This window comes from Pholcus phalangioides, unplaced genomic scaffold (genome assembly GCF_987345545.1).
Source record: "Pholcus phalangioides strain wild (caught in Gottingen) unplaced genomic scaffold, Ppha-v1.0 ptg000007l_1, whole genome shotgun sequence".
Classification (NCBI taxonomy): domain Eukaryota; kingdom Metazoa; phylum Arthropoda; class Arachnida; order Araneae; family Pholcidae; genus Pholcus; species Pholcus phalangioides.
The window spans coordinates 16,643,018-16,660,110 of NW_028301600.1; the positions used below are offsets into that span (position 1 = coordinate 16,643,018).

General features: G+C 38.2%; 1 protein-coding gene across 3 annotated transcripts in view; it reads right to left on the bottom strand.

The window, feature by feature from the left end:
• Nucleotides 1–728: 728 nt before the first annotated feature.
• The window catches only part of LOC149084993 (4-hydroxyphenylpyruvate dioxygenase-like protein), a 32,632-nt gene continuing 16,267 nt past the window's right edge, over nucleotides 729–17,093 (bottom strand). For 2 of the 3 annotated variants that reach the window (XM_089232741.1, XM_089232742.1), the window contains 4 exons: nucleotides 11,231–11,409; nucleotides 6,621–6,772; nucleotides 4,814–4,926; nucleotides 746–3,645 (listed from right to left, as the gene is read on the bottom strand). In XM_089232741.1, coding sequence (XP_089088867.1) covers nucleotides 3,429–3,645; nucleotides 4,814–4,926; nucleotides 6,621–6,772; nucleotides 11,231–11,409 — 661 coding nt within the window. In that variant the 3' untranslated portion in view covers nucleotides 746–3,428. Of the gene's footprint in view, nucleotides 3,646–4,813; nucleotides 4,927–6,620; nucleotides 6,773–11,230; nucleotides 11,410–17,093 lie in introns of all 3 variants that reach the window. The other variant, XM_089232740.1, reaches the window with a different exon arrangement.

Consider the following 17,093-nt stretch of genomic DNA (forward strand, 5'->3'; position numbering starts at 1 on the left):
GCTAATTATTGTCTGCATGCTTTATAAATTATTTCTTCCTGTATCGGTGACATTTTATGCCGGACGCTCCCATGCAAAAAATTTATTGTTTTTGTATGGCTGACTTACTTTCAAAGTTGTAGAGGCCTTTATGATCACCCTGTATATATATGATTGCATGGGCTATTCTATGCTGGTACATATCTTGGATACTTGACTTTTTGTAAATTTTCAAAAAATGCATTGAAAAACATCTTGGGCGCATGATAAAATACCATAATATCAATACAGTTGACTGAAAATTGATTCAAAATAAAAGAAACTGTTCAGTTCATGAAACGAAGCAAAAGAGGTTGAGATTTCATTGGCGCAATCTAATTTAAAATTAAATTTTAAAATTCAAAAATCAATCTTTGATATCTGAAATTTAAATTTTAAAATCTAATTTATCTAAGATTGAATCAATGAAATCTCAACCTTTTGCTTCGTTTCACGAACTGAACAGTTTCCTTTCATTTTGAATCAATTTTTATTTTATGTCACGGTATTTTATCATGCGCGCAAGCTGTTATTAATGCATTTGTTTGAAAATTTACAGAAAATTGAGTATCACAAAGATACGCAAAACTTTATACCAGCGTAGGATAGAACATGTGTAAAAAACTTGGTTGTGTAAAAAAGTTGTATAGTCCTTTATGAGCACCCTGTATGTCGACAAAAAATTCAAATAAGAGGAGGAAAAAACATATCTCAATCAACACCAAGCTAAAGCCTTTATTCAGCAAACAAAATATAAAGCGAACAAAAGAACCTAAAACATTTCTGCATAATTAACTCAAGCAAAATGTTAATTGATGATTGCTTTAGGCAAAAAAAATCTATCATCATATAAATCATATCAATTACACGTATCAAATCATTTGCATAAAAGAACAAAATACTGCAAATGCAATAAATATATGCAAGTAATGAGTTTCGATCAAATAATCTAAAGACGCTTACGATTGTTTGATTATGAGTATTATTCAAAAAGCCCACAGTATAATAAATTAACAAAAAATATTTTAAGGGCTTCATGTAATACTTAATTAAAATAAAAAAAAAACTCATCATGAAGTTATTGAACGTCGAGCGCCATCTATTACTCACTATTTTCATTATTATCTTTTCCGAAATCAACGCGAGGAGAGAGAAAATTACAACCTTTCTGTAGATCAGTGCTTCTCAAAGTGGGCAATATCGCCTTCTGGGCCAGGGCCGTAGCGTACCTTCTCGGGGCCCCGGGGCAGACATTTTCTTGCGGGCCCCTTAAAAAGGAAAAAATTATGCAAAATAAGTGTACGTTTTTTGTGAGGCCCCAGCGTAGTTACGGCAGTGCTGTCTTAACGCATGGGCCCACCCGGGCACCCCCAGAGAAGAGGGGTCTCAGAAAAATGAGAAGTTGAATATTTTAAGATTTTGCCATGTAGGGCCTCAGAAAAATCACTTGGCCCGGGGGCCCATGATGCTCTTAAGACGGCCCTGAGTTACGGCCCTGCCCTGGGCGTGATGAAATGGTCCGGGGGTGTTGTAAAAGCTTTGGGTTTTGTACGGGATCTAATGGGTTGGCTCGAGTTGGGGGGTGATGAGAAGAGAAATTTTTAGAAGGAGGCGATATGGAACACAAAAAGTTTGGAAACTATGCTATAGATCAGTGTTTCCGAAAGTGGGCAATAGAATTGTCCAAAGGAGCGATAGAAGCAGCGAGTGTAACATAGGATCCTATGGGTTCCTTTGAGTCGGGGGGGAGATGAGAGAAAAAATTTTGGAGGAAGGGGGCGAATGTTTGGGAAACTATGCTATAGATCAAGTGTGCTCGACCTTTTGGAGAGTGCGGTCCACTTCATTGGTGTGAAAAAGTGTCGCGGGCACTTAAGTGCTTAGGAATTGTGCCGCGGACTCTCAAGTGATCTGGGAATGTGCCGCAGGTCACTTGAGTGATGCGTAACTGCACCGCTGGCCCATTGAATGATCTGGAAATGTGCCATGGGCCACTTAAGTGATCTGTAAATGTGCTGCTGGCCAGTTAAGTTACCAAGAAATGTGAGATGTCTCCGAGGGCCACAGGTTGAGCATGTATGCTATAGATATTTACTACAATTAGGTCGGGATTACACCATGAAAATTTGATAAAAGGTCTTTTACAAAACGTAAAAAGAAAGTGATCAATAAGCCTATTGGTTACATTACACATTATTACACACTTTTTTATCGAACTGTTAGTCTGGCCTTATTTATATTTATAGTGCCAAGCTTAGCCATTTTATCTATATAGTAAGACTGGCATTACACTGTGTAAAAGTTTCAAGAAAAGTTCTTTTATATAACTTGATAATACAACCAATTAGCGTATCAGTTACATTCGAGAGAATGTAACCAATAAGGCTTATTGGTTACTTTCAAGATTTATAAAATATCTTTTACCAAACTTTTATAGTGTAATACCGGCCTAAGGGATTCCAGGAATCAGTAGAACTGCCTTTTCGGGCGCAACTGGGAACTGAAGGTGTCCTGGGGGAAATAATAATAATGAGGCTCCCCGAAACAGGTCAACCATGTGAAAATTTGGTTATACAGTGTTGAAATTTGGGGGCCCCTCTTGCCCACGCACAAATTGAGCTGAGTTTGAAGGTTTGCTACAAATGTTGCCGTATCGGGACCTCGCACACTAAAAGTGATAGGAAAATATTATTTTAAACATTTGCAAAAAAGGTGGCTGCAATATATTCTAAATACATGTATATAATATAAAAACACAATGTAACATCACGGAATGAATAAATAACGGATAGGCGTTACTTACTCATCCCGCGGAGGACTCTCGCAACGGGCCCCGCGTCTGTTAAGGGTGGCTCTGGGAATCAGGACCAGAGACTCGGAAAAAATATTGAGAATTATAGAGAGAATATATATCTTTTTTCACCATTATAAATTTATTGAAAAATAAATTAAGGAGACCCGCTTAGAAAAGTCCTTGCCGAGTGCCACACCATAAACCCAGCCCAGAGTAAGCTGTATAGTATTTTGCGGCCCGGTGCGCTGCTCAAGTCCAGCTCTGTATTCTGAGAAGAATCAACATTATTTCAAGTACATAACTTACTTAAATACGTATTTGTGAAATAAATTGAGTGTTACTAAGTTGATGAATTTCTCTGCTAATTAAGTTAATTAAAAGAAAAATGCTTTGCTTCTCAATATAAATATGCATAATACGGTACAATAATAATAATAATAATATATAATATACGGGTATTAAAATAATTTCAGACGGTAAAAAACACAAAGTGATTTTTTTTTCCACATAATTAATGCGATAAAATTACAGTAATTGCAACTGTCCGTGTGAGAGACAATTTGTTTTGGCCAATCGATATATAATTGTCACTGGTCTTTTGATTGGTTGCGTTATTTTACGATCTTACTTGGCCTTTTTCTTCTTCTCTGCAATTTTCTTGTAATGCTAAAAACGTGTTTTGTTTCCTTTTTCGATCTTCTTCTTCGCGGATGCATCGCACTAACGCTATGATGTTGCCAGCACCGAGCCCACGAGCTCCACAGCGCTGTATAACCTCGATGAAAAATGTCTTTTTGCTAAACAGGGGATGAGCGAAAATTTGCATCAGGTACCTGCAAGACAAGATGAAACGGAAATATGTATGTAGTACAAGGCAGGAAACTTAAGTCCGTTTCACTGCAAATAACTCGTCAACCGTTTCCTATAGAAACATATACTTTTAATTAGAAAAAATATTAAAAAACACATGCCTATCTTTAGATGTTCTTTATTTTACTAATGGTGATATTCACCGACAGGGTTTAAACTACAGTCACATTTTTTGGATAAGAGATCGACGCGGATCAATTAAAAACCTCAATTTAACTAATCCGTGTCGATCTCCTATCCAAAAGTTGTGACTGTAGTTCGAACCCGTCGGTTAATGCAGTAAAACTTCTCTTTTGCGGTCAGAGGCGGGACAAAAAAAATTCGTCTGTAAAAGAGGGGTGATCGTTATTCAGGGGTTTGAAATGCATACTTTTATTTTGCAAGGGGAAATTATTACTTGGCCGTAAAATAGGGGTTGATCGCATCTGAGAGGTGTCCGTAAGAGGGGTTTTAATGTAATATCGAAATTTTTCAGATGGTAAAATCAGGTTGCTATAAACTCCTCAGATATCTTAAGCCGGATGCACATACAACGCACTACGCGATTCCGAGCTGCACAAAAACCAGTTTGGGGGTGTGGCTACGCAAAATCAACGATTATAATCACCCGGGCTGTGCTAGCCGCACCTTCAAACCGGTTTTGAGTGGGTCGGAGTGGCATCTGCTGGTCACCCACAAAAACACTAGTGCCAATTAGTAGTCGCCTGAAAAATAATGTTGGCACTAACGTTCGGTGTTCTCGTGAGCCCATTCTAAAAAACACATGCCAAGTTATTTGCTATAAGTGGCATATTGATTCATCCCTCATTGCGACCAATCACGAGACTCTAAATTCCTCTATTGTATTTACACATAGGAATGTAAACATTGTTTATACGCGACTTGGCTTTAGGTGTTTAGAAATGTGTCAATCAGAAACGACAAAACTCGAATTCCATTCGTATGTTATAACAGTAATATATTAATGGTGACCATCAAGTGTGAAAGTAGATTGAGAAAGTTTTCTTTTCCAAGATATTTTCAAATTTTACCTTATACTTTTTCTTGAGAATTACCAACAGTAAAGAACATAAAGCAAAATGGATACATAACGTAATTTCATCGTATTTTTTTTACAATTTTGAAACTCACTTCGCCTTCGGTGAATCACTTTCATCCGGGACTTCACTGTCCAGCAGTATACCAAGTTTTTTCAGGGAGTTTATGTCTTCTCCGATGTCCTCTATCTGTTTCATCTTGTCAATCTAAGAAAGAAAATAACTTTGCTTAGTATATACTTACGCTTTTAGATATACTGCGCGTGTCCAGAAAACTCTTACCCAGACCCTTTTTCGCCCCAAGACAAAAACTTCTAATTGCAAAAAATGTTTTAAATGAAGTACATATTCGTATTGTGGTACTATTATGTATACAGATTAATTTGTGATAAAATTGCAAAATCTAACTTTCTATATTTTCCCCACGGTCTTATAGTCAAAATTAGAAGTTTGTCCTTGGAGTAATTTGTCAAATAAAACGAGGATGATGTCACTCTCCGCTATCTATACGAAGATTTTTAACAGCTGGCTGATGCGAAGATATATTTTGGAAAGAGAGAAAAAATTCAACTGCCCCTTTTTTCAGGGACCCACGTCTTTTTTCACTTTCCGGGTGAACGCCGCAACGGATATCTCAGTCTTTCCTTGGAGCTCGTGTGCACTGAACGGGGCCGTACATGGACGATTGCGATATATACTCTAGAAACCTTGGACGATTGGACCTAGCTTAGGCCAAAGCAATGATGACAATGCCACCAGAGGGCGACTTATTCGAGGGTGATGGAATTCATCATCCTCGAAAACAAGTGTTTCATCACCAATACACCGACAAATACATATAGAGCGAGGTATTAAATATTTTAAACACCAAGAGGGGATTCATGAGTCATTCACAAACCGAACGACAAAATTAATGAATTTGTACGCACCAAAAAAAATAATGAGATATCACAGATTCTTAGCTTTTCTTTTTACGTTGGTTGCTTTCGTCTTGAACTCTTACAACAATTTTCCTATCGCTCAGGCACTTAGGGGTCATTCAAGTATTACGTCAGCAGATTTTTAGCCATTTTTGATCCCCTCCCCTGTCAGCAAAATTTCGTCAGAAGCTTAGAATATTTCATATCTTCAAAAAAGTGTGGTTGATGACGTAAGCAACCTTCAAACCCCCTTACCCCTTTGTCATCAAAAGTCAGCAAATCCAAAATTCCCCCCCCCCGATGCTGACGTAATAATTGAATGACCCCTTACGCCTATTTGCGTTAAATGGGGCCAGGAGGGTGGGACGTTTCTTGATAAGAATTAATACTAAGGTTTGAAAATAAAAAAACAAATTCTAAGTTCTCAATACTAAAAATATCTAAATTCTACAGAGTATGGCCCTAAAATTTACGAATATGCATGAAGCAACGTCGAAATAGGCATTTACGGCAGGAAAAATTCAGAAAATTCATTTTTACAAAGAAGTTTTAACATAGGCAAAAAAGGTATTTATGGCATTTTGCCTGAACTTCTGGGCTCTAATAACAATACACTATTCCATTACTGCATGTTTAATTTCAGTTTACATTGTAATATTTCGCAGGAATGATTTTATAATCATCTTGTTTTATCAACATGGAATGTACCGATTCTTCGTTGTTGTGCACGATAACCCAGTTCTTAAGCTTTTTTAGTACTTAGCTGAGAACGAAAAATAAATTTTACTTTTGCCTTACGAAAATCGTTCCTAACTTCGGACCAAGTGCTTAATAATGATGAGAAGTTGCTACGATTGAGATTGCAGCGTGAATTCTTCATTATAAAAACCCTAATGTAGAATTTAATTTGGCTGCCCAAGAATCTGTTGTATAAAACCCAAAATATTCAAATTCTATTGGGGTGAATAGAGTTCTACTTACGTGATTATAATAAGCTGCTGGGGGTTGTCTGAAATTTACTCCACGGCGTACCATCTTCGACACAGTTTGAATCATCGATTGCGTGCTTAACGCTATGTGTTCGACACCAGGGCGTTCGTGCTCTTTTAAAAAAGTTTCGACGTTACAGTTCTCTACAAAAAAAAAAAAGAGAGCAAAATTTGCATCAATAGTAAATACATGATGTACTACAACGTCCAAAATGTTCTGGAATGTTTTTATCGAGAGGAATGAGTACACATATATAATACCTGTCTATGCGGTATGTCCTTTGAAGAAAGCATGCGAATATTTTTTTTTCCCAGGGTTCATACAAAGGCCGTATAAATGCAGACCACAGCAGCACTTTTTCGGAACTTGAAAAACGTCACCATTTATCGAGTACTTTTTATCTGCGGGGTGGGGCGAAGATTCTCACATGAAGTGAGGTCGAGGGGGAATATAATGGCCAGGTGACGGTTCTCAACATTCGAAGAAATACAACAATTTGCATTTATATCTTTGCATGAATCGTGGTTAAAGTTCATAGTTGCATAAAATAGTTACTTTGAAGAAAACACCCCTTAAAGGGACATTATCTGCACTTATGATTTCTTGATAAAAAGAAGTTATAGAAATTTTTTAATGAAGTAGTATAATAAATTGTAACATAGGGCTGCCACTAGGGACATCAGGTGGGTCTGGTGCCCCTGGTGCTGAACCAGAAGGAGCGCCGAATTCACCCTTTAACTGCTTCTTTTACATGCGAGGGGCGATGAAATTCCGGCATGCTCTGGGTGACGGAGTATTTAGTTGCGGCCCTGAATAATAATGTGTTAATACTTCGTAAATATATAATATAATAATAAATAAATAAATAAATATATATATATACAGTCAGCTCTCGGTTTACTTCGGTTCGACTTTAGGAACGGATTCAAGTTTGTAAACCGAAACAATTTCTTTCATAGAAATAAATTATGAAAAAAAAAAGTGAAATGAATTATTCTTTTCTTGGGACGTCAAAAAGTTTCTCGTGAAAACTTTTACATCTCCTGTGCACATAATGTAAAATCAATGGAAATCGTTAAACTAACGTCGAAAAAATAACCATTATATGAAAAAAATTGAATAAAAACGATGCCCGGGACATGTCTGGTTTCGTTAATATCATCTGAATGTCAAAACCCCCAAAATCTCTACCTGGAATACAATCTAGTGACAATATCCTTCAATTCATAGTTTTGTGAGACACTTGCTGCCAATCTTTGTCAATAAGAACTATGTAATGTGGGAATTAAAAATGTTTTCGGAAGCCGTTGAATGTTACTTTATGTCAAAAGGTATTAAAAAAAATCTTTGAGAAAGTTCTAGGGTGTACTGATTCTCTTAAAGTTTTAAATGACTAATCAATCGAGAGGATAACAGGACTCATATTTGTGGTAAGAACTTTACCTGTGATGAAATCAAATTCTTCAGTCAAACAAAAAATTTACGATGTCTTTACTTGAAAAAATAACTTCAGTCAAATAAAAAAAAAATCTAATTATACAGTGCATTTGTCATAATCGTTTCGTAATCAATATTTTTAACAAAGTAAAAAATTAAATGACTTAAAAAGGGCCATGTATCTCTATTTTTTTCTTCTCCACCCAAGATATCAAGGAAACAATTATTTAGCAAGCAAGCTACCGGGTAGCATGCTTGCTCGGTATGCAACAGGGCCTGGGTTCGAGTCCCGGCGGAGACAGGATGACTTTTCTTTCCAAGTTCATCTCAGCATAATATCCAGAAAATAATTGTTTCCTTAAATGACATGTTTCTGTATAGTTAAATTGATGTTTAGTATAAAATAAGTTCGATATTTTAGGGGCAAATACAAATACACACATAAACGCTACAACAGTCAAATTGCCAACGAGATGGATGGATAAAGATGCCCATAAAAAAATTTGAATGCCAAATATATAACTAAACTACAGTAACCCAAAATAAGAGAGCATATATCACGGGAAAAAACTAATAATTAATAAACTGCCCATAAAAAAGATTATGGTTGTCTTATCTAAGTGTGGATAGCCTTCTCGATCTATCTCAATATATTTATCGTACTTCTTATTAAACGTGTCAATTGTGTTAGAACTCATGACCCTCGGAGGTAAGCTATTCTGTTTACTAATAACCCTGTTAAAAAATTAGAAAAAATCCTTGTGGCACCATAACCTGGAATTGTCCCTTACTAAACGACACTGGTCTGCTTGTCAAAGCAGTTGATAGACGGTGTATTAATAGTTCATAGACCATCCTATCCATCTCGTTGGAAGTTTTAAACACTTCGATTATATCCCCCGATACCTGCGTTGCTCCAATATAAACATATTCAAGAAATCAAGTGTCACTTCATAGCTCAAGCCTTGTGTGCCAACAAGAGCACGTGTGTGTGTGTAGCTCTTCTCTGCACCACCTCAACCAAGTCTTCGTTCCTCTTTAGGTATGGTCTCCAAAACTTTACGGCATACCAGGGGCGTAGCCAGAAATTTCGTTCGGGAGACGGGGGGGGGGGAAACCAAAGTGATAGAACAATAGATTTGGCCATCTTTTACCCTTTTTTCGGTCATTTTCTCACATTTCGGGGGGGGGGGGGAGTCCCCCCGAAGTCCCCCCTTTGCTACGCCCTTGTCGCATACACCAGTCCAGGACGGACTAAGAATTGGAAAAGAAGCAGAATGACTTTAGAACCTGAAGAGACCTTTTTAAGAATGAAATCGAGCATTCTATTTGCTTTTTTGACCGCCGCTGAACAATGTTCGGAAAAACTAAGCCGCTCGTTAATGAGAATTCCCTAATCGCTGACCCTAGTTGCATCCGGGATAGTAATACCATTTAACTTGTAAGTGAAACGTGGATTGTTTGAACCAAAATGCATGACCATGCTCTTATCAACACTAAAGGTCATACTCCGTTCATCAGCCCATGCCGTAATTATATTCATTCACATGCAAAACAACGTATTAAAATTACCGAATTTAAGTGGTGGGGCGGCAGAATCATGTTTGCCCGAGTAACAAAAAAACAAAAGTCCTATTCCGGCCCTGCCAAGTGGCTTCTGATACCAAAAAATTATGGAGCACCAACTAAAGAAAGCCTTTCTCATATTGATTTCTAGCCTATAGGTTCTCCCAATCGATATCCAGATGATTGAAATCCTCTAGTATGTCAACCCTCTTATGTTTACACATGTAGGAAATTTCTTCATGAAGCTTAGAGATGTAGTTCGGAACTTTATTCGGTGGATTAACAAACTCCTACCATAAGCTTATGACGCTTTTTGTTTTCAAGCTCAACCCATGTAGTTTCAATATCACTAGTCTGCATGTTTCACTGTCGAGCCTGCAAACATGATTTCACTTATATAAATAAAGACTCCACCTTCTTTCCTGCCAGATCTATTTCAGAAGGGGGGAACAGAAAACGCATCGTTTGCGCAAGATTATATAACGGCTACAAGGTCTAGGAACTCCACAGCCATCATATATATATTTTTTAAATCTTTCTTATTACTCAAGCTCCTGGAGTTTATTAGCACACATTTTCATTTGCTTTGTGATTTAGTGTCAATCGAGAAGCCATCCAACTCATAGGTGGGTAATTCCCCGTCAATACTCTTATTATTATCATTAACTAGCACACATTCCCATTTACCTGGTCTAGGAGTATAAACCTGACCTAGGCCTATCGTAAACCTCTCAGATCGCCTTCCTATTCACGTGAATCCCAACGAATCCAATTATCAGTGAAACCAGAAAGCTCCAAAAACGGGACCGTGACCACAAGAGAGGAGCAAATGTCTTTCAGGCCTGAGTTAAAATGCTGGATCCTATTCATCGTCTCTTGTCTTCATTCATTATATTCATTGTTCAATGTCTTGCGACTCCTTTGCAGTACTGAAATCACTGCCACATCTGAACCCCCCCCCCCCCCCCCGAGCGGATAATAGTTAGTCCCGGTACTTTGACAGAGACTTACTAATATTCGCTCCTACCTGGTTCGTTCCCACCGACAAGATTTTCCTCTCAAGGACCTTCCGCCTACTTGAAACGTTTTGAGCGTCACTTATCTTCCCCCCGGAAGACAGCAGCGTTCGAAACCCCGAAGTCCCTGTTCGCTAATCATAGAATCTCCGATATTAACACCACTATTACTATCTCTCCCCCCCCCCCCAACATATACCATCTACCTCTTATTCTTAACCACTTATTCTTCTTCTGAATTGTCGTTGTTCGTGGAGATTACTACGTTCGTCAACAGGTGGCTCTGTTATATCCCCGGGTTCTTCGAAACTCTCTCCCAGCAGCATAAATGAAGCGCCCGAGTTTCGTGGTTGTAAGATGCTTATCTACACCACCGTGAAGGTTACCCTCGCGGTCCCAGGTTCAAACCCGGGGAAGAATATAGATACGATATATAATGTAGCATACCGATAGATGGCGCCTTCATTTCCAACTCATTAATGGCAGTCAATTGCAATATAGCGATGCGGCCAGATTTGGTGTTTGGTGAATTAGCAACATAAATAAATGCAGCAAAAATGTTTACAGTGCCTTAATTCATACTTTGTCCCGGAAGCGATTCCACAACGACTAACATAATGCCATTTGGATTCCTCTCGGTGCCGCCGTCTTCTGTTTCATAGGATATAAGACCAGTTTCAGCACACTTCCAGTATTCCATAGCCCTCAAGCGAAGGCCAACCCCTCCATCAAGTATTAGGCCTTCATCATCGTTATCATCTCTGAAAATCGATTAAACAAATCAAAATATAGGCATAATAATTGATAACTAACAGACAAGTAAAAATCGTGCGAGAATAAATTTTTTTCAAATATTAAGAATATAAACTTTTTTTAATGTGTTTTGGTTTTTGGTGAATTCAATGATCGCGAACTCTTTCATGAATTACTTATAATTACAAACTATCATAATAAAAACACACCATCGAATAGATATTCAGTTGAATTTTCAGATGGTTAGAGTCATCATGCAAAAGATAAAAGAGTTATCCGAAAACGCAGAGTTGAAAATAAACACGTGTCAAAAAATAGATCTGGGATTCTAAAAAGACATTGAATTGAAAAAATGGTACGAAATTAGCTGTGTGTATACATGCAAAGGATTTTAAAGAAGATGTAGTCTACACAGGCATCTTTAGCTTGTTACTCATGCAGCACCAAAGAGTTCTTGAAAATTGTTCCCAATTTCCAAGTACCAAGTGCTAGAGTCGCCGACATGAAGAGAACATTGGGGGGTGGGGGGGGATCGAAAGTCCCTAGGAGATGGGGGGGGGGAGGGTGCATTATATTGTACAATCATTAGTTTTGCGGGGGGGGGGGCTTAAATAGCCTCAGCCCCCAGGTTCCGGCACCTATGCCAAGTGCTAAAACCTAAAGCACTGTATAAAACACTGCTTCTCCAACATGGCAATGCAGGAGAAGCTCTCCGTCCACTCGGTCTACATTAGGTACGACATGGAAGAAATGAAATACAGTATATCTTGAAGCGTTTTCATGAGACTGGGATTGGAGGAAACTTGTTGAATTGGATAAAATCGTGGTTGAGAGATAGGTCACAAAAGGTTATGGTGAACGGGTTTTTTTCCCTGATTGAACAGGTGTGAAGAGTGGAGTCCCTCAAGAAAGTGTTCTTGGGCCCATACTTTTTCACTTTTTATCGATAAACTCGATCAGGGTATGGATGGGATTACTAGCAAATTCGCAGATGATGTGAAGCTAAGGGGGTTAATCGGGAGTCCAAGCGATATTGAGATGCTCCAGACGAACTTGAACATGATTGCAGCATGGGCTGATGAATGGAGCATGACTTTTACTGTTGATAAGTTCATAATCGCTCATTTTGATTTTAACAACCTACGTTTCATTTGCGAGTTGAATGGTATTACTATCCCGGTCATCGATTTGGGAATTCTTATTGACGATCGGCTTAGGTTTTCTGAAGAATGTTCAGCGGTGGTCAAAAAATTGAATAGAATGCTCGGTTTCATTCTTAAAAAGGACTCTTCGCGTTCTCCTAAAGTCATTTTTCCGCTTTTTCGAAGCTTAGTTCTTCCTGGACTGGAGTATGCTGTAACTTTTTGGAGACCATACCCACAGAGGGACATAGACTTGGTTGGGGGGGGGGGGAGCAGAGAAGTGCTACGCCTGCTCTCAATGGCACACAAGGCTTGAGCTATGAAGAGACACTTGATTTCTTGAATATGTTTATATTGGAAGAACGCAGTGGTCGGGGGATATGATCGAAGTGTTTAAAACTTTCAACGGGATGGATAGGATGGTCCATGATTTATTGATACACCGTCAATCAACTGCTTCGACAAAGGGACACCAGTGTCGTTTAGTAACCAATTCCACGGACAATTCCACGTTATGGTGTAGCAAAGAATTTTTCTAATTTTTTAACAGGGTTGCCAATAAATGGAATAACTTACCTACGGGGGTCATGAGTTCTAACACAAACACGTTTAAAAAGAAGTACGATAAACATATTGAGATAGATCGGAAGCTACCCACACTTAGATAAGACAACCATAATCTTTTTATAGGCAGTTTATTATATAATAATTATATTAGTTTTTCCCGTGATATATGCTCTTATTTTAGGGGTTACTGTAGTTTAGTTATATTTGACATTCATATTTTATTATGGGCATCTTTTTTTCATCCATCTCGTTGGCAATTTGCCTGTTGTGGTGTTTATGTGTGTATTTGTATTGCCTCAAAGATACTGAACTTATTTTACACTAAAGATCAATTTAACTATGAAGAAACATAAGTCATTTAGTTTTTTACTTTGCTAAAAATATTGATTACGAAACGATTATGGCAAATGCATTGTAATTAGATATAAAAATTTACAAAAAAGAAAAATTATATAGTGTTTAATTGAGTGTATATATGTGTTGTTAATTATGTAGATACGTACACTGGGCACAAAGCAAACAGTCTTAATCATTTTCTCTGCCTTAAATGTTATTGGACATTTTTATAGTGTAACGAATACTCCACTTGCAGAAACTGCTTCATTCCATAAAGTGCAAAATTTTGTTATACATTATAATCCGACTTTGTACTGCATATGCATAAGTAGCTAAATGTAGATGCATATATTTCAGGCAAAATAAAAATTAAAAAAAAAAAAGCTATCTAGTTTGTTTTTTACCCTTTATATGTATCTACAGTGCAGAAAACTAATATTTGTTTATAACGAGAAGTCCGTTATAACGGCAATTTTCCCTCTGATTGTGAACTGTCGTTATAACGGATTTTCGCTGTATTTTTGCACGTAATCCATTTCCTGGTCTAGTTTTCTCACGTGATTGTAGAGAAAAGAATCTTTTCCAATGTTAGATCATGGTTGTCCCTGCAGGCAAGAAGAGTTTGCCTGTTATCAAAGGTAAATGCGGTTTACGGAACGTGGCTTCCAGCAGCAACTCACACCAGTGTGTGTGTGTGTGTGTGTGTGTGATTGTTACTTTCTTTTTTTTATTTCTTAAAGAACCGAATGATATATGAAGAGGAGAAAGTTTTTACCAACCGTATGACAATCACGTTCTGTGTTTTGTCTTCATAAAACTAATCATGTTCACATGTACTCACTAAAATATCGGACTATTTCCGCGAAGAAAGGCTTTATGTCTCATATTTTTCAACCGTTCAAGATTTTAGACCGTGAGGTTGCACAACCTCCGCCCCGCGGGCCAAATGTAGCCCACCCAAGGGTTCCATCCGGCTCGCGAAAGTTGTTTCGATAGAAAAGTATCAATACACACAACAAGATAAACGCCTGGTTGACCATAATTTCTTTAATTGAAAATACGGGATATCACTAAAAATGTTATTAAAACAAATAAAGTTGAAATTGCAGCCGAAGAAATTGTCAAAGGCAAGTAAAGTTGCGATTTACAGCCGAAAAATTCTCAAAGGCACGAAAAGTTGCCAGTTTCCGCCAAAAAAAAAAAAAAAAAAACTCAAAGGCAAGTAGAGTTGGCAACTGTCACTAAAATCGTTCAGAAATTGCCAATCGTGAAAAGTGATGAGTACCGCCTGCCAAAATGTAATTTTCAAAAAAAATGACGAATATTTGAGATGAACATATTTATATAACTATAATTAAAATTATGAGAATTAGTCATAATTTATATATATAAAATAACATATCCTGACTCATCATCGCCGAGCCGAAACCACTGAAGCTATAAATATCAAATTTGGTCAAAAGTTTTGTTTTATGACGTAAAGACTCACTAAGAAGGGGTTTCTCGAAATTCAACCCCTAAGGGGATCAAAAGGGGGTTCGAAGGTAACATGCAGAGAAATCACTCTGAGACGAAACAGCTGAATCTACAGTCATGCAATTTGGTCAGAAATTTTATTTCATGACGTAAAGACTAACGAAGAAGGTGTTTTTAGATATTCGACACCTGAGGGGGTCATAAGAGGGGTTCAAATGTAACATAGAAATCACGCATAGCCGAAACCACTGAAGATATATTCATGAAATTTATTAGAAGTTTTGTTTCATGGGGTAACGAGGGGTATGACCAAGTACGAAGGGGTTTTTCGAAATTCGACCCCTAAGGGGGAGTGATAAGGGCGTTCAAATGTAACATAGAGAAATCACGACGAGCCGGAACCGCTGAAATTATAAAGATCAAATTTAGTCAGAAGTTTTGTTTCATAGCATAAAGACTAAGTAGGGGTCTTCTAAGAAGTCTTCTTTAAGAGGGTCATAAGAGGGGTTCAAATGTAACATTGAAATCACGCCTAGCCGAAACCGCTGAAATTCATGAAATTCGGTCAAGAGTTTTATTTCGTGACTTAAAGACCAACTAAGAAGGGGTGGGTTTTCGAAATTCGACCCCCCTAAGTGGGTCATAAGGGAGGGTTGAAATGTAACATTCATGGAATTTGATCAGCAGTTTTATTTCATGACATCGACATTTTATATTCATATACTAACGAAGAACGGGTTTTTCTAAATTCGGCCCTTAAGGGCTGTCACGGGGGAACGACGACATATAGAGAAATCCCGCCGGGCTCGGCGTGATTTCATAAAAGTTGGTCAGAAATTTAGTTTCATGAGGTAAAAACTAATTAAGAGCGGGTTTTTCCGAAATTCGACCCCTAAAGCTCCGTTTACATGGGAAATAAAGTATTTCGGGAAATTGCCGGTAACAGGAATTTTCGCTACAACCCATTTACATGGCGTTTGGTTTATGCCGGTATCCCCCTAATTCTTTCCGGAAGTCGTCACTGGTCACGTGGGTTGAACGGAAGTGCTTGGCTCAAGATGGCTGAGGAAGGAGGTAGCAGTAGTTTTCGCGGTAAACATTCCCTTTTTCTCTTTTTATGAGGGGAAAAAAGTTGCCGTGCAGGTAATAATCACCAAAGTAACTCCCAATCTTGCACATGCAAACGGGGCTTAAGGGTGTTCAAAGGCAACAGAGAAATCACGCCGAGCCGAAGCCGCTGCAGCTAATATTCATGAAATTTATCAAACTTTATTTCAGTAGTTTTATTTCATGACGTAAAGACTAACTGAAAGGGGGGGGGGGTAATAAGGGAGTTCATTAAGGGGAGAGGGTGAAATATGGAGAAATCACGCCGAGCCGAAACCGTTGAAGCTATAAATATGAAATTTGGTCAGTATTTTTGTATTGTGTGTAATGTAGAGACTCACTGAGAAAGGATTTTCCAAAATTGAACCCCCTTTTGGGGGGGCTCAAAGGTTATATGGAGCAATCACCACTAAACCGAAATCACTGAATCCATAAATATGAAATTTTAGTCAGTATTATATTCTATAAAATAGATACCCACTACGACGTGATTTCTTATAATTCGTCGCCCCAAGGAGGTTATCAACGATTCAAATATTATATGGGGAATTATCGCCGAGTAATTTTCATATTACCAAATCCACACGAGCGAAAAAGCCGCGGTTAACAGCTAGTTATCATTATAAAAGTGAGCCCGTAGGCGAAATGTTGCTCTCGTAAGCATCAGAAGTGGCCCGATACCTCAAACCTGATTTTGTAAAAATGAACTAAGCGGTGCACAAACAGATTACTTAAGTGACCCCCGTGGTGCAGTTCCACATCACTTAAGTGGCCGCAGCACATCTTCAGTTCACTTAAGTGACTCACAGCATATTTACATATCCCATGAGTAGCGTGCGGCACAGTTACAAATCTTTTAAGCTATCCGAGGCAAGGAGTGGCTCTCGGGCCGTGCGACCCATTCGGTCGCATGAGGCGGCACTCAAGGTGGGGCCCAAATCCGAGTTGAAAGAATGAAAAAAAAGCTACTTCGACCACAAAAACGTGGGTGGGGAGGGGGACAAAAATGGGTCCCGCGCGGGTAGAGATTTTTCTCAACAGCCCGTCAATTTTAGCTCAATTAA